At 51.7% G+C, this 27,796-nt stretch overlaps 1 protein-coding gene across 5 annotated transcripts; it reads left to right on the forward strand.

The window, feature by feature from the left end:
• The first annotated feature begins 1,278 nt into the window (after window positions 1-1,278).
• Window positions 1,279-27,796, forward strand: LOC122373214 (carboxypeptidase M-like). Of its 5 annotated transcripts, none has more exons than XR_006255003.1 (11): window positions 1,279-1,705; window positions 12,888-13,216; window positions 14,009-14,142; window positions 16,168-16,304; window positions 19,147-19,334; window positions 20,874-21,178; window positions 21,553-21,729; window positions 23,113-23,205; window positions 24,914-24,984; window positions 26,685-27,417; window positions 27,647-27,796. XR_006255003.1 is itself a non-coding variant. In XM_043351062.1 (9 exons), exons 1-9 carry the CDS (start codon window positions 1,683-1,685, stop codon window positions 26,805-26,807), a joined length of 1,509 nt encoding a protein of 502 aa, XP_043206997.1. In that variant the 5' UTR covers window positions 1,279-1,682; the 3' UTR covers window positions 26,808-27,523. The 5 variants fall into 5 exon arrangements, 1 of the variants encoding a protein (XP_043206997.1); XR_006255005.1 differs by lacking the exon at window positions 1,279-1,705 and adding an exon at window positions 7,714-7,867; XR_006255004.1 differs by having other exon boundaries at window positions 24,913-24,984; window positions 26,685-27,796.

The raw sequence follows: 27,796 nt of genomic DNA on the forward strand, positions 1-27,796 counted from the left end.
GCGCGACCTGAGCCGGCAGACGGCGCAGCTGCAGCAGAGCCGGCTGCTGCTGACGCTGGGCGCCGTGCCGCCGCTGGCCGCGCCGCTGCTGGTCCTGCTGACCGACCGGCTGGCCGCGGCCGCCGCCCACCTGCAGCAGGAGCACCGGCGCGCGCTGCTGGGCCTGCCGCCGGCCGGCGCCGACACGGCCGCCGTCCTGGAGAACTCTCACTACACTCTGACCATGCTGGAGACGCTGCTGCAGTCGGCGGCCGGCGACGGGCAGCCGCAGTGGGCGCCGGCCGTGCGCCGCCTCCGCGCGGAGCTGGAGCGAGCCTCGCTCTTCATCTGCGACCGACATCCGGCGTTCGTGCGTTTCCTCTGGCGGCTGCTGCGGCTGACGCAAACTGCAGACGAACTAAGGTCACGCACGCACGGCCAGACCGGACTGCGGTGACCCTCCCCCTACGGTCCCCTCCCCATCCGGCTTCTCCAGCGCCGTGTGTTGCGTAACTGCGTTATCGGAGCAGCAGTGAACTTGCGTCCTGTCCCGTCCGTCTCGTATTCAACGGTACCCCCACCCCTCTCCTCCCCCTGCCGCCACCGATGGACAAACGGGGCAGCTCGCCGCGGTAGCCTCTGGAAAGCTGGCAGCGCTGCGGGCTGGCCGGCCCGCCCGCTGTCGGCTCGATGAGATTGGTATCGCCGCTGGCTGAACCCCTGGCACCTCACCAGATTGGCTCCAGGGTGCGGCGTGGGCGTGCAGCGCACAGCCTGCGGTGCGTCGTCGGCGGCGGGGGGGGGGGGGACGGAGCTCCCGCGCCGTGCCAGCCCAGTGACAGCCGTTGGCGGACAGAGGAGACAAGTGACACTCTGGCGAGATCGAGGTGGAGACGGACACGGACCGCAGTGTGAGTCAATGCAGTGGAGAGGACGGTGTAGTGATGTCCACGCGTGGGATGGCGATAGCGGCTGATCCGAACTGATCGTCAGCAGTGCTTTGTCAATTGTCAGACTCGGTGATCGGAAGCGGAACTCATCTTCTGTGGGCGGCAGCTGAGGGAGAACTGTGACAGTTTTAGTCTGAATCAACTGTGGTTTGCGGTGGTTTGTCACCGGTGGTTGTGTTATCTTACCGCACGGCGTGACGATTACAAGTGTCGGGTACAGCGAGTGTGACCTGTGAGACACTGCACTCAGCGACAGACCGGCTCTCGGACGACCCGCGGTGACGGTGATCCGTCCGACCGTGTCGCAGATAACGCGTCCGCTCGGCGTATAGGTCAAACACACCGGACTCGACCTGCGGTTACCGGTGGAACTTCCCAAACCGGCGCGGCGGCTGCAGTAACGGCGCGGCAGAAAGCCGGAAACTCGTCCATCCGGCTGGCCCCTGCTCTGCGCAGCTCAGATTGGCCCCGCCGCCTGCAGCTGGAGGAAAGATCGCACTCGGCTGGAGGCCCCGAGTCAGTGCACTGCGGCGCGGCCCACTCGATACAGGCGGTCCGGCATCACTTGTGGACGATCCTTAGTGAGGAGCAGTAAGGCGTGAGGATCGTCACGTCACATCAATAGTAACGTGACGTCACGTCACGTACGACCACCGACGTCAGTGTGCCGTATCGACTGACGTGTGAATCAGTTCACGTCTGCCCGGTCGGTGGAGCGATCGGCACCTATACAGGAGCAGCCCCGAGACCAGGATGGACACCAAACGAAAATCAAGGTGGGTCACCCGCTATGGTGGGTGGGCTGCTTGATGGGTGTCTTGAGTCTGTGTCGTGTTTTCTCATGTGTGGTTTGAGAGTGACTCGGCGGTGTGTGATCCGTTCGTTCTTCCGTTCGCCCAGAGTCGATCTAAATTATTATCGGTAGCTGCTTGATGGTACGGTGTTGGTCCGTGGAAAATGAAGCCGGGCTTTTATTCCGTAGACTGCTGTTTGTAAAATTGGTATACTGGATTTTGTCGTAAATTTAAGATTGAGCTTATATGAAAATTTTCAGACTGAAGTCTATTTTGCCCTAAATTTGGTCAGTGCTTATTACGAGCGAGCGAGCGCAGCGAGCGAAGCGAGTCTTTTCAATATAACGGAAAAATCTCAGTATGAGCGGCCCGGCCCGGCCCGGCCCGGCCTGTAACGCTTTTGAGAGGCTTATATCTCAGCAACCGCTGGACCGATTGGCCTGCGGTCTTTTTTGCTGGGTAGCCCCATCCCTTCTACCCCGTAATTGACTACTTTTGATACATCTCAGTGACCGTCGTGGCACGTGCCACGTGAAAAGTCAAGGGCATTCAAGCTGTTTTGCAAAAGTAGTGATTTTGAGAGGCTCATATCTCAGCAGCCGCTTGGGCGATTGACTTGCGGTAATTTTTGTAGGGTAGCAGCATCCCTTCTACCAAAAATAGGATACTCTCGATGCATGTGGGTCACCCCCAGTGCACGTGCAAAATACAACAATAAGAGGTGTCAAATTTGTTTCCATTTTAATAACTCGGTAATTTTTGGGGCGATTTCGCTGAAACTTGGCATACAGGTAGGCACCCACCAGGCAATGCATTCCCATGTGTTGCGGTTAAGGTGCTACTGCACGTGCGCACGTGCAGGGGGCGCTTCCAGATCTCGAGAACGGCTGGGCCGATTGCGCTCAAATTTGGTACACGGTTGGGGACCAGTTAGTAGGGTGCCGTGCAAAAGTCAGTTTGGACCCCGTTTGCACGTGCGCACGTGCATAGTGCCGCTTCCAGATCTCAGGAACGACTGGGCCGATTGCGTTCAAATTTGGTACACCGCTAGCGACCGGTTAGAGGGGTGCTTTGCGCAAGCCCGTTGGAAGTACCCTCACGCCCTTCCGCATGTGCAGGGCTCACTATCTCGCTCGCTCGTTCCTCGCCCAAAAGGCGTTTTACTGGTGTGCTATCTTTACTGGAAAATTACGTAATTATATGCTTTCAACAATAAGTGACGTGATAACATGCATGTGATATGCCTATTGTCTAGTAACAGTTCTCTACTTAGAAATGAAAAATAGATGTTGCGGCGTTCCCACCCTTCCCTAACGTTTGCCGCCGTTTTACGTTAGGCGTCGGAATTTCACAAATTTCATTGTATGCCATCAGAAATACCGGACAACTCGTAGATGTCTGGTGTAATAACTGGATATGAATTTCGTCCATATTTCGTCCATTTCGTCCTTTCCAAAGCGGCATGGAAACTACTGTGTCGTTAACCGCAGTAGTTTCCAGGGTGAGTGATCGATGGGTGGGTGGAACTTTGCAACGCCTAAGCGTCTTTTGAGTTGCCCTTGCTTCACGTGAATCGATATAAGTGGAACTTTGCTTAACTGGAACCGGCCAAAATGTAAAATCCACTGAGCGGTGGTCAGTGGACATTGAAGGACTGAACGCTTAACGCGCCTCTAAAAATATACGGGGAATAAACGCTTGGCCTTATTTTACATAATATTTCCGATATCGTAACGCTGAACTGGAAAAGCCTGAAACATTATATATTATGCTAGCTGATGGTCTGAAATCGTGTTGATGGGACGGCTCCTTTGTGTAATTTGTATTGTAGTCGCGGCTCGTGGGGTGTTTTCGTTTGACATCACTTAGCACGCACCCACGATACCTACCCACACACTCACATACCCAAATAGTTACATGCCAGCGTGCTTTATCATACCTACCCAAGAGCCTGTGATAAAGCACGCTATGTCCGGCGCCGGTGCTAGCTTCAAGTATGAGCTTGGCAGCCTTCCACAATCCACAATACAGCACCGCCGCTGGCTGCTGGGTCTCCGTGTTGTAGTTGTGATTGTTCGGTGTAAGCTATGATAGCGTGAGTCAACATTTCGTCACCCAGTTGACGCGGTCGTGTGACCTAATCACCAGTGATGCCAGTGTCCGAGAAACGGACAGCGACCGTGCAGGACTGGGAAGGTGTCGAGAGGGCACTGAGTTGCACACAACCCTGCAAATGGGACGAATGTCTCCTAATAACCTCCCAGAAAAAGGTCTTGGCTCCCTCCGGTCTAAGGTTGTCGGTACTATGACCGACAGGTCCGACACCTATCCGGCATATCAGGAGTTATTCTGGTCTCGATAGGTACTAGTCCTGACTTCCTGAGTACAACGCTGGCTTCACATATCTAAGATTTTCATAATTAGTGGTTGCATTACGGCTGACTGCATCCATTCCACGGATTTGTCTTCGTTAGACCTTCCACGAAAACGGCTGATGGATGTGACGGAAATACTACAATAATAATTGACGTGCTTACGTCATCGTGTTCTTTTGGTTCTACTTCCACGTGGATGAGTCTCTGATTTTTATAAGAAACATTGCGTGCTGGCATTATGTGAGCTTAGCTGCTGCACGCGAATCTATTTTTGTCTCGCTGGCTATAATAGTACTTTATTCGACTTCAGATATTCCGGTTGAATATGACGATTCAGAAAACGGCCATGTATATGGTGTTTTGACCCTCGCCGGTATTATCATTTATCCATTTTCTCTTTCGACAGCTCGTACACCCCTCTCTTGGGCTGGCCCCTGTACTTGAGCGAGAGCCTCGAAAAGAATCGGATGTGTTGCACTCCACAAGCGAAAGACAATGGTACCTATCCGATTTGGTATCGGTAAACCGCTGACCTTCCAAGTCAGGTCAATTAGGTATGTACCTGACCGTCGGTGGTCGACTCAGCTCAATGTCTACACTAACTTATCCAAAGATAACATGCTTCATGTTATTTATGCCTTATCCCATCATTCAACAACCCTGAAATGGTCTCAAGACCGAAAGAGCAGTGTCTGCGCTCAAATATCGTTTGTGTTCTTAGTGCTACCTGGCGGGAATATCTAGAACCTCTGCTTCACGATCGATTGCCTGGTCGCAGCAGCATCGGTGATTCGCCTAAAGCAGGACATCGTCTCTCCCTTTCACCTGAGGGTAGTCTGTGGACTGTGCGTTGCGTCATCCGTTCAAGTATATCCGGGTCGCATTGGCTTCGTTTCAACATCATTTTCTGATGATCATGATTTGTCATGATTGGTCAGTGGTCAGCCGGTCCAGTCTTCGTCAATTGAGGACGCACAGCCGGCTATTTTCCTTATGGACGTGGGTGTGTATTGTGCAACTTGCAAGAACGTCGTCTGAATCTATGGAAACCCATTCTGTGGTTTGATTTTTATAATTCGTGCGGCTATATTCCCTGCAATTGGCTCTTTTTCAAAATAAAAGCTTCCGTCTATTGCCTTGACGGTTGACCTGTTAAACTGACAACCGTTGAGTCATTCTGCAGAACGATTCACTTCTTACGTAGGTATTGCACGATTCGTAGGCATTAAGTAGCAAGGAAGAAATAAATTGAACCATCTTTTCCACTTTTATATCAAAGTCGTCTAAGTAGACGAAATAGCTTTTATGAATTGGTCTACGTGAACTCGACTTCTGTTTCCTTAATAATCGTGCCAAATGTCTTAGCACTTTAGGCACACAATTAAATGAAACAACAGCAAAGTCAACTTCCTTCTATCAGGGTTTAGCCATCAGTGCATGGCCATCGTTACCACCTGAACACGCCCTGGCGTCAATGTGAAACGTGCGACCGCATTGCTCCGTCCTGCGTAACTACATAAGCCGGTCATCGTCCGAGAAATAATCCGTGGATCACCTGGTGTGATACACCCTGCAGTATCCGGTGTGAGATCATCTCGTCTCATCATCGTGGTGCGGCTGTTGATCACTTCACACCATCTGTCCATGCTGCTGGACAAATCTGGCTGATCGGTGCAGATCGCAATGAATCGTCCACCTTTTAGCACGTTTGTTGAACAAGGTTGTCGATTGTGAGATAACGTGTAACGAGCGCAGATAACAGGCTACTCGAGACGGTCGGCTTCTTAACCGGTAATAGGCAGCGATGATGAACTGTGCGATAGCGAAAACGCGTGGTCTATGTTTTGTTCCCGTTGTCAGACTGGCTGCTCCGTATGTTACGAAGAATGTGGCCTTTGGAAAGTTTTTAAATCTCCTTAAGATACTCGTACAAGGCCAAGGGGAATTGGAACGTGACAGTAGCCATTTCCCTCCGGAAGAAAGTAGCTTTGGCGTGAAAATCGCCGAAATTGTGCCATCTGTGCTTACAACTTGCATAGATGCACGCACGCTTGTATACGGCACCCTAAAGTATGCGTCATATATGCTGATCTTTCACAGAATTACGCGTCCGCTGAGCGTGTCATGCTCAACTTTTTTGTGCGAACTGAATTCACTGCCAGCGAACTGCTGTGAGCTAGTATGCATAACAAGAATGGGACTTGTTGCACCTTTTCGCCTGATTCTTCACTCACTACGGGGCTTCAAACCCTAGTGGGTGTTCATTATTGGCCACGCTACATAATGACGGCCGTAGAAAGATGGCGTAGAAAGAATACAAAAAAGAGAAAGAGCCATGAAGCTGAAAGGGGAGCTAGAACTATATGACAACGAGAGCTTGGCAGGAATTCCAAGTGATTTGCATTGTGTAGGGGAGAGCGGGGAGAGTTGTATCATGTCCAAGTTGTATCAGGGCGAATTGTGCGAAACTTATCCAATTGATGGCGCTCGTGACACGACCAGCCGACGAGGTTTTCCGGGCGCCATCTTTCCCTGTTCTGTCGTGTGGCTGGGTGGACGAGTCTCGAGGTGAGAGCCGATTTTATGTTTTTTTAATGTCATTCTAAAAAAATGAGTTGCAAGAAAATGTGTGTTTTGGACATTTAGATGTGCACGAATTTGAAAGATCTCCGTAGCGGTGGTGAGGGTAGGTTCTAAGGCTGCGTGAGTGAAAATGGATTTCTCCAGCTGTCCGCTGTTTTTGAGCACGAGGATGTTTTTCCAAGATGGCGGCGAGGTACATGTTGTATCAGAGCCGGGTGGGGTATGTTGTAACATGTATGTATGTATGGGTATGTTGCTTTTGATCGCGAAAGCTAAGCCCTGGCTCGCGTTTGTAGGTAGCTAGTCAATACTCGTTCCATTTTGGCACAATGTGTTGGCTTCTTTGCTCTTAACGGGCCACTTTTGCGTCAAGTCTGTTGATGTTTCGTTCGTTTCGATGTTTCGTTCGGATTGCATTGACCTAAGTTTGGTCGAATAAAAGTGAAGCCTTTGAGCATATACATTGTATCAACCCCATTTAATGTTGTTGTTATGCTCAAAACCAGTAGCAAGCACACTCCCTGAAACGTGAAATACCTAGTGATACAAATTACCCCACCATGTGATACAACTCACCCAAGCCATGGGGCAGGTTGTATCAAAAACATTGTTCTATTCGGCAGACTGTAGAAGAAAAACTAGTAGAGGTAGCGGAAAAGTTACTTGGCACAAAAAAGCAGAAGAATCAAGGAAGGAGATAGTATGGAAATAATGAGTTTATCACGGATAGTTACGAGGTTATGGGTCTCGGAGTAAAAACTGATACAACCCACCCCACTCTCCCCTAATTCTTCTAACATCCCCGCGAGAAGGCTGGTCTGAACGGCATCTATAATGCCCCGGTAAAACCCCGAAAAGGGTCGATTCGCCTGACTTATCCGGCCATATTCGGCGGCAAGTTTCGGCTGTATCTGGGGAGGCTGAGGCAGCGGACCGCAGCCGCGGCGCGTGGCGGCGCCGAGGCGCGCGGGCCAGTGGCCGCACCGTTAGCGCCGCCGCTCGGCCGCCTCCGGGCAGCCGCGGCTGGCCAGGGTTTCTCCTGCGTCCGTCTCCAACGGTGCCACCAGTCAGCGTCACACAGCGTCACGCGCAGAACCGGTCCCGGCGTCACGAGTGGTACGCACCGACGAGACTCACACCGACGGCGAGAGGAGGGTGTGTCGTGCTAGTGTCGACTTCGATACAGGTAGGTATGTGGCTGGGTGTTGTGCTATGCGGGCCACGCGTGCCACTCAACTGGTTGTGTGCGTGCGAGCCGGTCAGACGAGGTTGTTCAATCTGTGACGTTCACGTCACACAGCGGTCAAGCACGAGGTCGTCTGGTCGGGTCAGCCGGTCCGTCTCAGGTCGGGTTTGCCACCGGTGAATCAGCGGATATTGCCATCGTTTCTGATAAGAGCGGACTCTGGTAGCTGGTGCCAGGCGTTGGTCATTCAGCTAGCGGGCACAAAGAATCTCCCGACCGGTTTCTCTCCTGGTGAAACTGGGACTGCTGTCCGGCAGTCATGGAAAGTGAATGGGAGCGATTGCTGGAGACTTCTCGAAGCTTCCTCTTTATATCACCATGGGAGTTTAGAAAGTCGTCACTGTTGTGCGCCATTTAAAATGCCCGTATACTGAAGGCCGCTCACGCCCAAATGCGGAATTTATTGAGGTTTTAGGGCGCACGACCTTACGTGTTATTCTAGTTTTTCATACCTAACAGGCGACTCCCACCAGATGGAAATGTTGGGGAGGGCAGTTGTTTTTGTCGCTTGGATGTTTCGTCACACAATGTGGGCGCGGATGTTGGTCAGTGGGTCGAATGGCTTCCATGAGACCTTAGAGCTCCTCCAATCCTACCGAGCTCATCTTTGTGTTCCTGAATGTACCTACTATGTTTTCGTTATGCGCTGGCTGCACACTGATGAAAGTGACGGTGCGTTTGCTGGTTCTATGGATTCCAGCTTACTAAAACGTATGATATTAATTATCGCTTCGGAGATTGATAGGACTGCTGGTGCATTACTGGCAGGTGTTTTATTTGACACCTTTTTCACTTAGCCTCCGTCATCCACACCATTGACGAACTTCGTCTGTCCCTCTTTGTCCCTCGTTCCCGAATCCCGGGTCATCACATCCGCGTCTCTGGTCCCACAGTCTTCCACACCTTCCGCCTGTTTCTCAAACACCAACCAACGACCCTGGCCGGCGGCTCGCTCAGCACGGCCGGCATTTTGCATACCGGACGCTGCATCTGCTTCCTTTACCGGCTGCATGCATACAGCAGCGCGCCCGCTCTGCCTTTACAATCACCTGTGACCGCGGGGGACGTTGACCGCCTGCCCTCGCTCCCCCTCCCCCCTCCCTCCCCCGGGCGGCCGCGCGCGTGTTACCGGCTGATGCGGCGTTGGCGTCACCGGCCGGGCGCCGCGGGGCACCGGTGACCTACATCCCTCGCTCGGTCACCCGCCCGGGAAGGCAGGCGGGCGGGCCGGGCGGGATGCGGCACCATTCCGGGCGGGGTCGATGGGTGAGGAGGCACAAAGCGTGTCGGATGGGGTACGGTGTACCGGGAAGACTCACCGCCAGTCCGTTAGGTTGACGCTGCCGCTAAGGGTGGTTATGCACTGGGGTGTGTCAGAAACGGGCTGAAAGAGCACTGACGAGCTGTTTTCCGCCCAAACCCATGCTGAGGTCGCGATAGAGGCTCTCAATGGTGTATGGTTACCTCGGGTGACATTCCGACGTAACACGTCCCGTTCCAGAGGACTGTCATCAATAGGTCTGTTCCAGTCGCACTTCCTAACACCTTTAAGCTCCTTCAAGAGCAAGATAGATGAGCTTGGAGCAGGGCCCTCCTTGGCTTTGTAGGGGCTAGAGCTGCCACTGGAACAGGGAAGCAATCTTGGAGGAGTTTACATAGAGGTGTTAGGAAGTGCGACTGGAACAGACCCATTGAGTAGGGCTGTCCGCATCGTGCCGGCCTATTTTGAGGGGTAGCCTCGGGCGGTTCCGGGACGGTCCACGTCTCTTTAGTACGAGCCCGTGAAGGGTTGACTCGGAATCGTACACAGCACATTCCAATGTGGGAGTGACAGAAACTGGGCCACAGTGACGGGCGGGCCTTCACTGCAGTCTCCACGATAATGGAACGTCGAACGATTTCTAGGACCATGAATGAAGTTTCCAACCATACGCTGCCATCATCTGGGTTTTTACCGTAAAGCTCAGTAAATCACATCATTATATATTTCATGAACCTCAGTCCGTGGCATTTAAAATGATGGAGTCCAGGCACGCACGATTGGCAGTTTTACGGCCATTGTTTGTGGCCTATTCGTGACTTGTGTTCCTTTTGTTGTGTGGTGAAAGCGTCACACTGCAAATCTGATGCTACTGGGTCACTGTTCCTCCCAATTTCGTATTTTTCCGTACCGTCATATGAGCATTGAGCATAGTTCGTCTTTTTGTAGGGATTCGTTTCGTCTGTTGATACTAATTTCAGAATAATTGCTGGGAGGCCAATAATAGAACATGTGGCTGCTGGGGCCATCATTACCTTGCTCGTCTCTAATGGCTGGCAGGAGTAGGAGGCTGGATGATCGGTATTTGTACATATAATGCTCAGCGCTGAACTGACCCGCAGTTCTGCCCCTCGGCGGCCGGCGCTCGTCTGTCCCCGTTGTTTTCCCGTCAGCCGTTGGGTCGTCTGCCGCGCTGTCTCCTCTCTGTCATTCCCGCTGGCGCTGTCTATGCTGATCATTCTGTTATTCTGTTCCCGTCTGGATTGTTCGCCCACTCAGCACAACGTGATGGTGTTCCGTCTCGTCCCGTCCCGACCAGCAGCGTCGGCAGACGCGAGCGGAACCCGCTAATGGGTGGCCCCGGCTGTGATCCCCTCCCTCCTCCCAGAATCTCCCGACCGGCACCGTCGGCAGGCGGACCTGTCTCTCCGAGTTCCCTCCCCCTCCCCCCCTTCTTCTCCCGGCTCCTAACCCGGTCAGGCGGTGCCGAGCACTTACCGGTCTGATTCTGTGAGCCATACGCCGTGTCTGTGTGGGGCTCGACCATGCGTGCCGTCCTAATGTCCGTCACCATTCTGTCATCCGCCTCCCGGCCCTGTCACTGGGCTGAGGATGGAACAACTCCGCTCTCGGAGATCCACAGTCTTGTGCGCTGAAGTCGTGAATGTAGGTCGTTAATGTGTCCTCCAAAGGTGACATTGTGACGAATGATGGCAGCTAAGAAGCTTCAACGGATTTTACTATGCTTCTCCACCCTCGTTAGATGGGGATTACTGTCACAAACAATATCCATATCGTCAGCACGGTTGTCGGTTTCCACGAGGATCAGTGCTGCTGTGAGCTCGTGTTGGGAGGCTCTGGTGTGAATTACAGTCGCTGCTCTGGGCGCGGCTCGCCTGGCTGCTGTCCAGGAATGTTTCGGAGATGAGCCGTAGGCTGGGTGTGCGGCGGGCGTGACCAACGGCAGTACATCATCGTGCCCATCCCTACTGAGAGGGTGCACTGATGCGAGATTGGACTCTGCGCAGTGCACACCGGATCAAACCGAAAACCTCGGGGCAGTAGACGTTATAGTCCGCAGCCACGTCGTGCAGGCTTTATGTCATGCATGTGTCAGTGTGATGTCCTCTGAACCGCGTGGTAACGAGATGTCACTCGTCACGGTCTGTGTTGGATATTTCATTATCTCCAACCATACGTGAAAGCCCATCGCTCTGGCTCTGGACGGACTCCCGTTCTTCCATTCCATTATATCCAGTTTTAGACCGTAACTAGCGTTATGTTCTTATCGTCAGTGGCGGATCCAGGGGGGGGGGGGCAAAATGGGCATTTGCCCCTCCCAAACGGCATAATTTTAACATTACGCCTATGCGCGAGGCATGGAAAGAATCGATAAATTGTTATGGTTTGCCCCCCCCCCCCCCAAAAAAAAAACAAAAAAACTCTGAGCTGGATCCGCCACTGCTTATCGTATCAATTTTTACATCGTTTTGTACATTTACCTATATACCCGTCCTCTCTGTGACTTCCGTGGTAGGTAGGCACTTTGCACTTTTCCGCTGCTGGATGTGTCATTCCGCCCCGCCCCGTTCCGTGCCAATCCACACCGTTCCGTTCCGTGACCGTTGGAAGCGCTGTGTGTCGATCCCATTGACCCCAGACGGTGTGATGTGTCGTCACCGGCCCCTCATCAGCAGACAGTCAGACCTGTCCTTGCTGGCGGTGCCCTGCTGACGGTGTACTGCTGAAGGCCCTCTGTTGCCGGTGCATCCTTCGCCGTCTGGCTAATCAGCATTGAATGGCGGTCTCAGCTCGGGGGATAAGGGAGGCGCATGGCAAACTATTGAGGACACTTCCTGGAATGAAATGATATGAACGCGGCACTAGTGGTTGTATGAACTGTGCAATCGCGCATAGGTATGCCAGCTACAGGGTATATTGAATTAGGTGCCAGCTATATAAATGGCATGTCAGGCCTCGGGGACAAACAGATATGATAAGCCCTAACACGGAAGAGTTTCTACAATTTTCTTGTCAGTGGCATTGAGCAGTACTTCTAGAAGGCGCTACTTTGCATCTTTTGTTGGCTACAATTGCGCTTCGAATTCTACGGAATTCACACCGATTTTATTGTTGATAAAAACTGATGCGTTGACTCTTACGTATGAGTTGTTTACTTCCAAAGGACTTCGTGTATGCAGTGGATTTCGTTTGACGATTGGCCGATTTTAACACTACCCAGACTCAGGGCACTGTTACAACACCTAGCTGTTCTCTCGGAGGGGGAGGGGTGGGGACTCGAAAGTGCATCATTCGACCATTTCCGCTCTGTTTTCTCTCACCGAAGAGTGAAAGCCTTCTGTCCAGTCCCGCCCGCCGTCAGCCGTGGCAGCCCCCTGTTGCAACGTCCACGGCCGCCGCGTCACGTACCGTGACCGTGACGCGTGACGCGTTACCTCACCTCGGCTGTTTGCTCACCTCGCTGTCCTGTCTCTACGCCGTCTACCTCTGGGTTACCCCTGCCCCCCGTTCTGCCCCCCGGTCCGCCCGCATCCCTGCAGGCCCCGCCCCGACCGCTGCCGCCGGCGCGGCGCGTCCACCGTCGCCCCGCTCTGTGCGCCTGCAGTGTGCCCCCGGCAGCCCGCGGAGCACCACCGGACACCTCCACTGACCGGCCATGTCCCCCCGCTCCTCTCACAGTCGCAGCGGGTCGCTGCCGCCACACACCGCCATGAGGACGGCCAAGTGGTACATGTGCGTCTTCCTGGTGGCGTTCCTCTACTTCTACGTGATGCTGATCAAGCAGGTGCGAGGCGCCGAGGTGCCGCCGCGGCCCCTGCTGCCGGCCGAGGGTCGCCAGGCGCCGGCGTACGAGCCGCCCCAGTTCGACCCGCAGTTCCAGGACGGTGAGACGGACTCTGTCGGCTTCAGCTACCACAACTACGACCAGCTGACGGCCTACATGCGGAAGGTGGCGGCAGAGCGGCCGGACATCACGGCACTCTACTCGATCGGCACCTCAGTTCAAGGTGGGTTCCATTCATCCGCTGTACTATCACGATGAAGCTCTGTGTCTGTCGTGGTGACCGTCAAGCTCTAAGAGTAAGAAGAGCTGCTACTTAACCGATGACTTAGGAATGCTCTGCTGAATCTTGTATGAAGTGAACAATTAGCAGGTTGCGTTTTGATTTTTCATAAAGTGTGTTAACTTTTTGCGATAAATATCATTGAAACGTTTGATGCATTCAGTTTTGCTCAGTGAAGATACAGATGAAAAATCATGCTTTAAGTGTTTCTTCAATGATATCGGAAATGATGGGAAGTCGTTATCTTTGCTTACCGCTTCAGTTGATTGATCCCAGTTGAGCTGGACATTAATTAAGGTTTCCTACCATTACCGGTTTCCTTACAAATGTTTATTATAAGTCTTACTGAAAACGGATGTCTCACCTGTATTTCGTACAAATCACCGTTGTAACTGAACTTCACAATGATTTGTTTCTTATCGCGTTACCGTTACAAACATAAGCGTCCTTGCCTATCCGATAAATTGTCCGGCAGAAAAAAGTCGGTAACTTGGTTTTACGCTGCGTATAAACACATTGGAGGGCCATTTGTATTTTGTAATGATTCAGCAATCCCTATTCTTTGCTGCCTTTCTAATGGTTTTCGTATTCACCGACGACTCTGTTTACATATCCCTTGACGTCAGCGGTGATTGTTGTGCTCGGTTTACCTGGCGGCAGCCGTTAGTTACTCCAGTGTCGGGTTATGTGCAGCTAGTGATGCAGTGAGGCTCACCGACGCCCTCCCCGCTCCAGGTCGTGAACTCTGGGTTCTGGTCGTCTCCGCCTCACCCTACGAGCATATGATCGGCAAGCCCAACGTGAAATACGTCGGCAACATTCATGGCAACGAGGCGATCGGCCGAGAGGTTCTCATTCACCTAATCGAGGTAAGTTGGTGACGTCGCCGGGAATTTACAACCAGGTGCGAGCGGCGAGCTTTAAAAATCCCCTGTAATCCGTACACTGTCTTCCAGTCTAGACGGGGAGCAGCGGTGCGGTTGCCCAGTTCTACCGCCGCGTTGGGCTTCTCCAGGGCGGTCGTTCCCGGGCAGTCGGTCGTATTAGTAAAGTAATCTTGGTCGTTCCCACGCCGGCAGCCTCAGAGGAAGTCGGCGTGCGGTGGGAAGGCTGGCTCACGGGCCCATAATGTGGTAGAAATCCCTGAGCGCAGGGAGGGGACACTCTGGAAACCCCGGCCGCTGCGGCGGCTCATCCCGTGCCGCCGAGGACCCGGCTTGCCCGAGGCGGCGGCTGGCCGTCCAGTGCGGGATTTCCGTGTCCAGTCAGTCGCCCCAGCCGTCGTCGCTATGCCGCGCTCGGTGTGGGTTGTGGAGGTGTGCGCTCGCTCGCGCACGTAGAGACCACGCACGTGTAGGGGTGGGGAGTCTCGCCTTTTGTGTAGGCGGAGCGTGTTTTGTTTGGATTGGGTCTCGGTCACACAAAAGGAACACTTCATACATATTTTACCCATTTTGCTACCCGTTCTGGCGTCAACTGATGAGAAAAGTAAATAGAATAGTTTGACTATCATCCACCTTTTACAAACACCTCTGCCACACTTTAAAACCAATTGACGTGCTAGTATGTTATCCGCATTTGCATTCAGCTAATTCTCCCAAATCACAAAGCCAACAGTCCGTCGCCCAGCACCGCCCACACCACCACATAGACGATGTTTAGCGCCTCCGTCTCCGTTAGTCTGCTCGCGACCTGCGACCCGCTGCGAGACGGCTCTCAGTTCCGTTCTCCATATCGCCATTGTGCCGGCACAAAGCTGCCTTCGCTCTTGCCCCCCGTTGTTTTTCTCGGGAAGGCTCCGCTCTTATCCATCAGTATTCATGATGGTATGGCTCTACCCCTTAGTGCCACCCCTGAGATAGATCAGCAATTAGCTTCTTGTGTGTCTTCATGAGATTGATCTGCCCGCGGCACTAAACGGCTATATATACGGCCTTGCTGAACGGTCGATCTCACCTACCTAACCAAGCCGGTAGCCGGTAGCTCGGCCTGTGTCCCTGCTGACTCGACCGCCTGCTCCTGTGTGGCAGTAGCCGGATTCATACGGTGACCGTGACCCAAAACAGCACCCAAAACATGACTGTGTCGCGCAACGGCGGGTTTGTCGCGCTGCGAGTCAGCCTGTTTGTTGGGAGCGCGTCTGGCCGATGCAAATCCGATTGGGTGGCTGAATGAAAATCATAATTGTATGGGAAGGATAAAGGGAAAGGGAAACCGATGATAGTGGCTACAGGCTAACTGAAAACGCACTGCTGCCAATTTTAATTTTGGCAATTGCGTCCTGCTGCGTGCTGATAAGATGCGGTAACTACCTTATCATTTCAGATAGACACATTGTCCTTTGTTTAAACATTTACGCACAGTAGCTACCTTATCCTTTCAAATCGATGCATTGTCCTTTGTTTAAAATCTATGAGACGCAATCAGTTATATAAGTCCCTGAATCATATTGCACGGTGGATTTCGTGACATATGTTAGATATGAATGCGGACACATTGGGTTTCATTTTCCGCACGCGAGCCCGAAGCCAACTGCGAGGTCGCATGTCGGCTCGGGAAGTGTCCTTTTGTCTCACGAAGTGATTTGTGGCTTGTAACTGTCGATTGACTCTCATTGTTTTGTTCAATCAGTGTTGTGCCTCTCGACCTTCGCATCAGTAATTGCGTTTCCTGGAGTAGAGTTGTCGTAATTCGATACCTCATGTCTGTAGTAGAGGCTACCATCGCACGGTCTCCCAAAGCGCGCTTAATATTGCCTGAAACGACCACCTGCTAGCCCTCTCATTTTGTACTCACATAGCCACATATACGAGTATGTAGGTGCTAACCCCACTGACTCAACATATACAGTATACAGTATGCACTGTATCTGATCGCTGACTTTCTGTCCCCAGTACCTGACGACCCGGTACAACACGGACCCGTACGTCAGCTGGCTGCTGGACAACACGCGCGTGCACATCATGCCCTCGATGAACCCGGACGGATTCGAAGTGAGCCGAGAGGGCTCCTGCCAGGGCGGCCAGGGAAGGTGAGTGGTGACAGTTGGGAGGTCACAGGAGGGGTGAGGTTAGGTCAGGGGTGGCGAGTGTGAGGTCAATGAAGTCAGGTCAGGTCGGGGTATGCCACCAGAGCTGGTCGGGGATGGTGGCGGCGTTAGCTGGGAGGGACGGACGTTCCCACTGTTATTGCTGTGTTAGACGAGATAGGAGAGGGGACAACGCAGACGGGATAAAGTTGGCCTTTTACCGGTTTATGTGTAATGTGCATGACCGTAATTGGATAAGTTTCATGCTATTGTTCGTTGCTTTTGCGAAGAAGATTTGGACTCTTACATATAGCTGACTCAGCTTTTTATTTTTTGGGGTGTTTTTGATGTGATTATCACGGGACCTACGCTGAGCGCTCTGCTCTGATTGTGCACGAACACGCCTTGCGTCATATCCGTTCACGGAAAGGCGTCAAAATCCAGGCCCATTTTAATCGCAGTGATGCAACTCACAGTTGTGGGCTGTGCTATTTGCTCTTTTCACCGTAAATTAGCGTCCAGCATAGGTCGTTAAACTTTTACGGCTGTTGGATTTAAATCGTAAGAACGAGAGCTGCTGACGCCTGTTGGTTTCCACTTCAGTCAGTTTAGTTTGTTTTTGATTTGATGATATGTTGTGGAAACAACTGCCAGTTAAATTCATCATTACAATCAGTATTTGAACGATTAAAGACATTCTGGAGCAAGGCGATTTCTCAACAGAACATTCTCATAGTTGCGCTTGGCTTGCGATCGCTTTATTCTTTGCATCAAACATCGCTAATGTTTCACACTTCATTTCTGGGTCTCTTCTAAACCATCAACCATCCTGTCGGTCCCGTCTGCATACTGTCTGCCGCCGAGCCCGACACCCACCCGTTCGCCCCCGTCTCGCCTCCGCGGCCGTTCCGCTCCGTCGCTCCTTGTCGTCACGACTCCTCACGGCTCTGCGTTCGGTACCGTTGGACGCGTACCGCGCGCCTCCGCGACCGTTCACCGCGCACCCTATCCTCACTGACGAACGTTACACTGGGTCTTCGACTCACGACGCTTGATTTCGGAGTTTAAATCCCGATCTCTGAGTCCCAGTACCGATCCAATTTTAAAGTCCTCCAGTCCCAGATTTTCGAGTCCGCAGTCTTGAATCCCGACCTCGAGTTAATTACCGACTCGCGATTGGTCGATCTGCTGTCAGTCGCCCACCGTTATTTTATCTCCCGGTCTCAGCGGGACTGGGTGGGATGGTGAGAGCGGCCGAGCGTGTCCGGTGACAGAACCCGGACCGAACGAACGGTGGTCGGCCGGCACTGACCGATAGAACGATTGGATCGGACCGGGTTGGGCTGGATGGCGGGGAGGGAGGTGGGCCAGCTGGATAAGGCTCACGTCTGAACACTTCCCTGTTACTAGCTCGGAGAGGATGAGGGTGAACCTGAGAGAAAGCGGGAATCGACTGGTACAGGAGGAGTTATTAGTTATTCCTTTCCTAAGGCTGGAGATGACAAGACCTCAGGCTGTAAATATATGTGTTATGTATATTGGAGCCTTGAGCACATGGTGTTACATTATACTGCACGTGGCGAAGGGACCGGTGGTGATCATTTGCCGCTGTTCTGTTGTCAGGCCCGTGGGTAGGGCGGTACCCGGACTAGCTGGCAGGGCGGGTCCGGCTAGCGGGCGGGGCTGGGGGAGGGGGGGGGGGGGGGCGATGATCTGGCACATCCAGCCGTCACTCATTGGCCAATTATCTCCCGAGCCGCACCCAGTGGTGACGCACAGCTGAGCTGGAATCAGCCCCGATATACCAAACTGGAATCACTCGCTGCCCGCAGAGCTTCTGTTCTAACGGGACCGTAAGATGTAGAATTTAGAAAGGTGTGGCGTCTGACACATCCCGTTCAAAACGGGTATTTAAAACACCGTCTTTGATCTGACAGTTTGGTTGTTTTGATTGAATTTAAATACAGACAGCCTTTGATCAAGGTTTGCTGTATTATCAATAATCGGAATGCGGCATTGCAAGACTCGCCCTTAGCAAACATAGTACCGTTATGACCGTTCTGATGGGTTTGGCTCGAAACAGCGGTCCTTGAACAATAAATGAGCTTAGATAGGGCAAGGCTAACCCGCATCCCGTTAGCAGGCAAACAAGAACAGTTACTTCAGACAACATTCACGTATTTAATTATGTTGCTGTTGGAACAGAAATGGTAGAGATATCGAGGGATTGGAATTGAGCCTGAGGACGGATCGTATAGAGGCTGGCCCGGTTGGCCCTTATCCACGATTACTGTTGCAAGAAGTGAACGGAGTGTACCGATTGAGGTACTGCAGATGTTACCGTCGTTTCATTGCTCATATAAAGTGACTCATATTGACCTATAACAGACCGTCTGATTTTCATCCTTGCAAATATTTTACCTGCTGCTTGCAGATATTTCCTCAAACCATCCAGAATCCAACAGTAATTTCCAGTGATCCGTCCCGGCTTACCTAGAAGGCATGAGTCGACAAATTCTCACACTTGCAGAATTCCCGCGATGAATGACTCTCTGAATTACAGGATCGAGCTATGGGTATTTATTGCCCATTGTCTCGTCGTTATTTTAAAACTCATACTAGGTATTACTCATGACGTTATGTATAAATGGTTTATGGTCACGAAGAACGGTGGGTTTTTGCCATAAACGAGTCCGATTCTAGCGCTGGACGTGATGGTACTGTAATAATCATGACGCAACAATCAGAAGGCTGAAAAAGTCTTTTCTTTCATCTGTTTAATTGCCAGTGGTCACAAATTTCCCTTTTCTGTCGGTGGCTCACATCATTCCCTCTTACTCTCCAGGTTCAACTCGAACGGCTTCGACCTGAACCGTAACTTCCCGGACTACTTCAAGACCAACAATAAGAAGAGCCAGGTGGAGACGGAGGCGATCAAGGAGTGGCTGAACAAGATCCAGTTCGTGCTGTCGGCCCAGCTGCACGGAGGTGCCCTGGTGGCCAGCTATCCGTTCGACAACACGCCCAACGCCGGTGAGAGGAAAGATAATGCCAGCGGAGCACTGGCCGGGTGGTTTTCCCGGCACAGTTCGGTGGGAACTACTGAGACGTATGCTCATTGCACACGCTTTATATGCATTCTCAACTTGATGTAAACTTAATTCTATCTTTCTTCTGTGCTGAGCGCTTACCCGGATCCTGGCATCTGAACAAGGCTTGACAGGGTGACGATTTGTGACGATCACATACATAGCTGACGACTGACGTGACACGCGCCCTGTTCGGTCATCGGTGATTTAACGAAACATACTTAGGTGACGGGCGAATTGTTTCTTTAAGGTGCATTTTAACGTTCTATACGTCATCATCCTTCAAACTATTCTGTAATTGTTGGTTCTAAGTTCTACCGACTAACTCAACACCAGACAATACCCAGCCCCGACCGACTGACCTAGCGACTGTCTAAGCAACTACTGGTTCCCCGGACGTCCGACAGATGACGGTAACTCCGTGCGGGACAGCCCCGTGCCACAGCGCACCGGCCGCGCCTGGTATGACCCTGTGGTGCAGCCGGTGTGGAACGCGCTGGGCGAGCCGATCCGAGGTATGACCTGCCTCTCGCTCTGTTCCTAAGGCCCCCTCCTGGCGCAGATGAGGATATGGTGGCCATTTCCGACTGGCCAACTTTCCTAGTCCCGATTTCTATGGATTTGCCTGCTTCTTATGGGACACTGTTACCGTATTAGTCTTTTAATTATTCTTCAATAGACGCCATCCTGGATAATTTGATCGCCTGCGCATGGTCTCACCCATCTGATGCAATGCATTTTATGGAGGCTGGTTCAATGAGCTGGTGCTTGGAGCATGCCAAGGCTATGGTTTTTCGACTCCCCTTCAAGTCAACTATGCTCAATGTTTATATTCTGAATAACGTTTGCTGAAAGTAGTGAATTGCTCATCCGTCAACTTTAACTTTTTCTTTTCTCATGTTATGGGTGGTAGTGTTAGTTTCGATATCCTATTGTCATTTGTGAGGGGGAATGGAATTAGCAGAAGGTAAAATGTGATCCTGACGGACCCATGCTGGACTGGATTGATCCGTGTTTGACGCAATACACTGGACTGATCTGGACTGAACTGGCATATTGCGGTATCTCGTAACCATGGTGATGGTTATGGACAATGGAACGCCCGCCGAACCGCAAACTTCGATATTGACGACCGATTCGTGTTACGTTTTTGCGATGTGTGAGCTTGACTTGACGCGGACATCTGCTGTATTCTTGTCCCATCTGAATTCTTGGTCATGTCCTAAGCGCTTATTATCTTCCTTCAGAAACTCCACCAGCTGACTCTTTTCACGTCCGTCACCGGTCACGTTTCCCCTGACCTCGCCGTCATCACTCTACCCCAACAACCCGTCCCTCTGTTACTCCCCCTCTGTCTTACACGTCCCTCAGGCTCAATCTACCTCGGCCCGCCGTGGCCAGTCAGTTCTCTCCTTCTATTGCAGTCACCCACCGCTCTACCCTTCTCACCGGTCCCTCTCTAACTCTCCCCCTCTATCTGCAGTGATCCGCCAGTTCCGTACCACGGAGTCGCGCTCGCCTGATGACGACACTCTCCGACACCTGGCTAAGGTGTACTCGTACAACCACGGCCAAATGTACAAGGGCGAGCCGTGCGCCAACAAGGGACTGGGCGCCGAACGCTTCCCTGACGGCATCACCAACGGAGCCAAGTGGTACCCGCTGACCGGAGGGATGGGTGACTACAACTACGTCTGGCACGGCTGCATGGAGCTGACGCTCGAGCTCTCCTGCTGCAAGTACCCCGAGGCGCGCCAGCTGAGGAGCTTCTGGAGGGATAACAGGAAGGTGGGTGCTGCTGTTTTATTGGAAGGGTGGGGGGTGGCAGGATTGATAATCGGGTCCGTGAGGGAAGGGCAGAGTGATAGGGCCGGGTACTGTTCGACCCCTTTGGGCTGGGTATTGTTCGACCCCTTTGGTGAAAACTGGAAGGGTAGGACTAGTCAAATGATTTCGTGACGCATTGGTTTTCTTTGGTTGCACATTGTCCTTAGTGCGGCTATTTCAAATTAGCACATCCAGACTCATCCACTGAAGTATGCGTTGTCTGTACTGTGCTGGTGACCCTGCTCCTCTCTTCACTCACTTCCCCCTCCACTCCCGCGAAGGCCACTCCACCGCTCCACCGTGTGTCCTTATCTCACCCGCACTCCTGCGCTCAGGCGCTGGTGAAGCTCCTGGGCGAGGCTCACCGCGGCGTGCGCGGCTACGTGGTCGACATCAACAACAACCCGATCGAGGGCGCCGGCCTGAAGGTGAAGGGCAGGAACATCGGATTCCAGACCACCCAGCACGGAGAGTTCTGGCGCATCCTGCGGCCCGGAAACTATGTGATGGAGGTGAGATGAGACGGACGGGACGGTTTAGGGGACGGTGTGGGACGGGTAAGGGGTAGCAGGACCGAATCGGGGACGGAACATAATGGTATTGACGGCAGGAGTTTACTGGGGACTCGCGAGATCGTGTTTAGGGTGGGATCGTACGGAACACGAGACAGCTGGGAATTCAGCCGATCCGTGCCTGACTACTAGATTCCTGAGCTCTCGAAGACTCACACATACCGACGAGGGTCAGTGACAGCGGCATGCAGCTTGAGCTGTCGTCCCCTGACCTTCGCATCAGACGGCGCAGTCTGGGGTAGCACACGAAAGGTCGTGCGGCTCGAAATAGCTCTGTGGTGTACCAGATTCGACCAATGATATGTCCGTGTTACATGGGCCAAGTCGTGGCTGTGATCTAGGTATTGATATCATGGTCATTGGTCATAGCAATAGCATGCATGTGAATTATTAATGAAGTGATGTTTATAAATTGTTTAGTAAAAAGGTCGCTGAATCAAGTTGTCCAGCAAAAATAGAATGTCTGGATGATATTCTCGCGTATCTCGCCTGAGTCATTTTGACATTGGAGTAATTACAAGCATGCAAGCCCATGCAAGGTTTGTCTGTTCTGTTCCCAGTCGCACGGCGAATAATTTTTAGGATATCGGCTGGATAGGTTGTACGATGTGCTCGCTTTTTATGGCGCCTGCTCGCCTGTCATTTTCAACAAAACATCGTACAGAAACACTATACAGACGGTAGCACTCGTCATTACGCGCCCCACCCATTTTCGTGACAGATGCGGGCCATAAAGGAATTTGAACGTCCTAGCGTTGTGTGATAATCCGTCGAAATATGTAGTCTTACAACACGATAGGGTCATTAGTGACGCGCCCTGACGCTATAGCTGGCGTCCGGGTGTCGGGTCACGTGACCGGCGACACAGAGCGGTGTTAGCGACACTCCCTGACGCTTCAGCTTGCGCCGGGATGGATGTCGGGTCACGTGACTGGCGACACGGAGCGGTGTTGCCGGCACTCCCTGACGCGTCTGCTAACGCCTGGATGGGTGTCAGGTCACGTGACTGGCGACAGGTCGTTGTACGGGTCTTTCAATCCAGTATGTATCAAGACTGGGATATTCGGGTGGATCATGTGTTCCGGAACATCATTTGATGTGGTGGATAAACCTACGCAGTGGACAGAAACTCTTGTAAACGCAGGCGATTTTAAGTTCATGGGGCTTCAGCCGGCCAGTTGATCGTTGTTCGTTCACCCCCCCCCCCCCCCCCACACACACACACACGCGCGCGCGGCCGGGCGGTAGCGAACATCCGCCTACCGGTGTGTCTTTTTTTCAGCCATGCTCGCGTCACCTCACCATCCTTCCTACCCCCCACAGGTGTTCGCCGAGGGCTACTACCCGCGTGAGCAGGCCTTCAGCGTCAGTGAGGAGCGCCCCACTGAGATCTCCATCCTGCTGGAGCGTGTGCCGGTGCGTATACTCGGGGAACGGACAGGTGGGGTGTATACTTGGAGGAGTTATGGCGGTCGGGGTGGGTAGCTTTCTAGCAGTAGCTGTCTATGTTACCGGAGTATGTGTGTCTGTCTGGTGTACGATTATGTGACTGGTGTATGTGTACCGGCTATAACAGTGATTAGTATTCTTCATGACTACATATTGGACAAGCGGGAACTTGCCATAGGAGTCTTTGTCCTGGTTGACTGGTGTGTTTTTATTTGTGGTCTCTGTCATTTGAAAACGTTGTTTTTCGGTGTGTGACTATGGATTTATTAACGAGCTATCGAGTGCAGCTAGCGATTTCATAAACATGTGAGAACTTTCACACATGGTGTAGTCTGGAAGGTGGATGATCAATGTAAATGAATAAATTAGGCCGCACCATGGCCTGCTTAGAAGTCACTTTACTTTCAATCATTTCATTTGGGCTTACCCGACGGCAAATTGCGGCGTTACCAAACCGTGTTCTTGTGTCTTTCCTCGAGTGAGTTCGGTCACGTTACTTCTTTGTGTTGTCAGTGCGTCCCTGTGTTCCCGTGATATCTATCTGATCCTATGCCGTGACTATGTTGTTCGAGAACGGTTGTGTCAGTATCTGTATAGGAGCCGTGCACCAATCTTGACGAAACCTGTCACACTTGGCGCTACTGTTGCCAAGTGTTCGCCATACCAGCCTGAACGGGCCCGGTCTATCGTGTGTCTGTCTCGCACCGACCCCACTCCGTAGGGCGGCGTGCCCAAGTCATCAACATCATCCGTATTCACCCTGCACTACCTGCACGTGACACTGGGGAGGCCGTACGGGCCGCCCCGCCCGTCGGCCGCCGCCGCCGCCGCCGCCCCCGCCCCCGCCGTGGTGGTCTCCCTCGGCGCGTTGTGGGCGGGCGGCGCCGGCCGGGCCTGGGTCCGTGTTTTGGTCTGAATGGTGTGCCAGGGTAGGTGGGCCTTGGTGTGTTATTGTGAGGTGGTGTGTGTGTGTGTGTTTATTTTGGCTGGGAGTCGATGACTGACCCTGCACGTAGCTGTCGACATGTCTGCTCGTACACAGTAGAGTGTTGTGTTTGTGTACTCGTAGTCACATAGTGTACTGCGTGACTAGCACCCCGCCTTGTATGGCGTGGTCACTTGAAGTAGCATGGTGTGAAATTCGCTGTCTGATTAGGAACTTTGCCTGTTCAAGTGTGGTTTGTATTTAATTATAGAATGCCGCTGTTAAATAGCAATACTGAACGTTGACTTGAGTGACTTTCGCATGACTTTCCGACCGTCTATGGATCTTGTACGACTCTTACGACTCCTGCCTTGTGCTGCTGACTAGACTAACGCGACATTTATAATTCATTGCATGACGATTTCGACCGGGTGACTAACTTTCTTCGTAGTTGAGACTGCCACAATACTACGAAGCAATGCCGACTGATAAACATTGATAAACACTGAAAAACACCGGCTGATAGTTTTTGCGACAACCCTGCCCGACACAGTAGTTAGTTCGGCACGCCAAAGCTGCGACTTCCATTGAAAAGCGTAAAAATCGTCCATTTTCACGCTAATGTAAGTGCCAAACAGGCGAGACTTAACTGTTGACTGGACACACCACGGAACTTTGACACCGTTGACTTAACTATCTTCCGTTATCTGCCTCTGAGATGGCCAATTACATTTTCTTCCGATACTCAGGGGGGGAGAGACCGCTGAGGACCGATCGAAGATCTTTTTCCCGAAATAAAGCACAAATGGTCGTCGGGATACGTGAGTGTTTGGCTCCTTCCAATCAAGATACCTTTGGCCAGTGCTTCCATGCGCCTCTGCTTTGCTCCACTATGACTATTGTGCAGCTCTCTGTAAAGCTCACAGGCCGCGCATTTCGCCTTTTGTACCTACTGCGTCGTTCAACATTTCTGCTTTATGTGGCTAATGCTGCCTTTTGCTTTTTCTCATGCATTATCTATCTATGCTTCTTTGCTGTTTGTCTATGGACATTTGTTTGTTTATATATTGCGTGCATTATCAGTGTTCTCAATGCTGGTTGATGCCTATACGTTCAATAATAGGGTATTTTATGAATATCATTTCTGGTATATTCATATATTCATATATTCATGCGACACAATCACAGTTGCCAAAGAATGGCCTTGGTGATGTTTGCTAAAACGCATGACGATGACGATGACCAGCATCCATCCATCTAACAGTCATACGTAATCACATTCAGGTTGCTCTCTCATTTCTAACAATCTCACAACAATCTCTGGTAACAATCATCAACAATCTCTGGTAACAATCTCTGGTAATGAAATAATACATAGAACCATTGGCGCATATTACCATTTACGTATTGTTCCGCTTACTCAAAATCTTAGTAAAAATTCATTCGTTTAGTCGCCCGTCATAGAGCGGTTGCTGCACACTGATCTTTCATGTAACGTCAGTCACAGCTAACTATTTCACGTAGGGCGAGGTGGACGCTGTTGAACCATTTCCCCAGTCCAAACGATGTATAATTTACGGTCACGCCAGCCCCGAGTATGTGAAGGCCGCACTGAGCGGCACTGTCCACAGGCCGTGGTTCACAGCACTGTCAAGACGCAGTTCGGCTTTGGAGCGGTGTCTTTTCTTGCTGCCATGTACACCTGTTGGGTGTGACGTAAGCGGCTAGAACATTATCGATCAGAAATTTAAAAAGCATGCATGCAAATAATATCTTCATTGTGCTAACAATCGGCATTTCTGGCAAAGCTTTATCACCAGTTACCAGCGTTAGATCCTGAAAGCGTTCTCAGAAGCATTCGCTGCAGCATTGGCGCCCTGCTGCTCAGGCATGTTCATTAAAAACTGTCGTTGACTGTTGTATCGATTTTATCGCGCTGCATCTGTCCTCGACGCCTCCCATGATGCATGAGCTTCCGCTAAGTGCATTGCCTGGCTTTGGTGCTGTGCTGTGTATCATGCCCGGCGAATATCGAGCCCCTTTCGCCCCGTGTATGTCTAATGGCTTCCTCGGCCGGCTCCACTGCCGTGTTGTACCGTCGGACTGTGCTGTTTCCGGGACATGTTGCGTCGTCAGTTTAGTCTCGGTCGATCCATCAAGTCTGTTTGAGGCTGTCGCTGATGGTTACTAGGCTACAGACGTACTCAAAAGCGCAAGCAAATGGCGGGGACCGTGAACTCACTTATCCCTGGTTAGGTCAGTGAGGCGCTATAAAATGGTGCGTACCGTTAATGTAAAACCAGATGCATATTGCATATGCACCCAAGTTTACTAATCATGCGAGCGTAGGTTTTCTTCGTGTCCTGAGTATATCAGTGCTGTTCTTAGTACTGACATATATCCGATATACTTGTGAGTATCGGAGCGGAAGGTCCCTTAGTATGTCAGTCTGGCGTTCAGTTTTACCCCCGTGTGAAACCTCTCGCCCCAGTCCACACATCTGACGTGTGTGCTTCCACAGGAGGTGAACCGACACGACTTCACTCCGCCGCCGCTGGCTCCGCCTCCGCCCACGGCCGCGCCCTCGGGGCTCAGCGGGTTGTGGACGCGCCTGACCGGAGGATTTCAGAGTCTGTTCGGCTAGAATCGTATCCAACTAGCTTGCTCTACCGCTGGCAGACGGATGAGCGGCGCAGTGTTGTGCGCTGCGTCGTGCAGAGCCACGATCTGAGAAGCGCGGGTTCGCTTAGAACCGAGCGACTGAGCGAGGGTTCCCCGCGGCTTGTGACCTCCTGGTGACTATTCGAGCTGTTCTTGAATGTCGTGTAGATCGCGTGTCGAGACAGATAACTCCGCTCCCGATCTACCAGTGCTGGTTAGGCTGACATGATGCCTGTTGTTTGTATTGTGCGGTGTCGGGCCGGCCGGCCTGACGGCTGAGCCGGGCTGTTATTTTAGTGTTGACTGATACCGCTGATGTTGTTGGGACTGACCAGTGACCGGCGGTTCGCCCGGCTGTTGTATACCGGAGATTCTACATTGGGCAATGTGCTGAGGGACGAGTGTGCGCTGTTTATAGTTTGGGCTGAGTGTTAATAAGTGTATAGAGATGCAGTGGAGCATATCGTTCTCAACTGAACTAGTTTTGTTGTGCATCTCTCAGCTCTTCACTTTTTCATATTTGTTACTGATTCAACACGCCCAAAGATAATTCGAATTATTATGAAGACTCCACCTCATTCTATAGAGTCTATATATAGAATATCCAAGACAGTTAGGATAAATGATAACAATAACACGTCAAATGTATATTTAAACACACAAAGCTTTCGGTATGAAAATACCTTGATCACTGTGTTAACAGAAGAGTTTCTGTCCTCATTTCTGTTAACACAGTGATCAAGGTATTTTCATACCGAAAGCTTTGTGTGTTTAAATATACATTTGACGTGTTATTGTTATCATTTATCCTATAGAGTCTATGGTAAACACTGTCGCTCGTGCCTCTCTTGCCTCTTCATTTCATCTCAGTTTCTTGACTTACGCACTAAGCTGTTGAAATATGTGTAAATATGTATGTGGATGACCTGTTGCACTATTCAAACTGATCGTACAATACATATTATATTCAAA

The sequence above is a fragment of the Amphibalanus amphitrite genome, unplaced genomic scaffold (assembly GCF_019059575.1).
Source record: "Amphibalanus amphitrite isolate SeventyFive unplaced genomic scaffold, NRLGWU_Aamphi_draft 001460F_arrow, whole genome shotgun sequence".
NCBI lineage: Eukaryota > Metazoa > Arthropoda > Thecostraca > Balanomorpha > Balanidae > Amphibalanus > Amphibalanus amphitrite.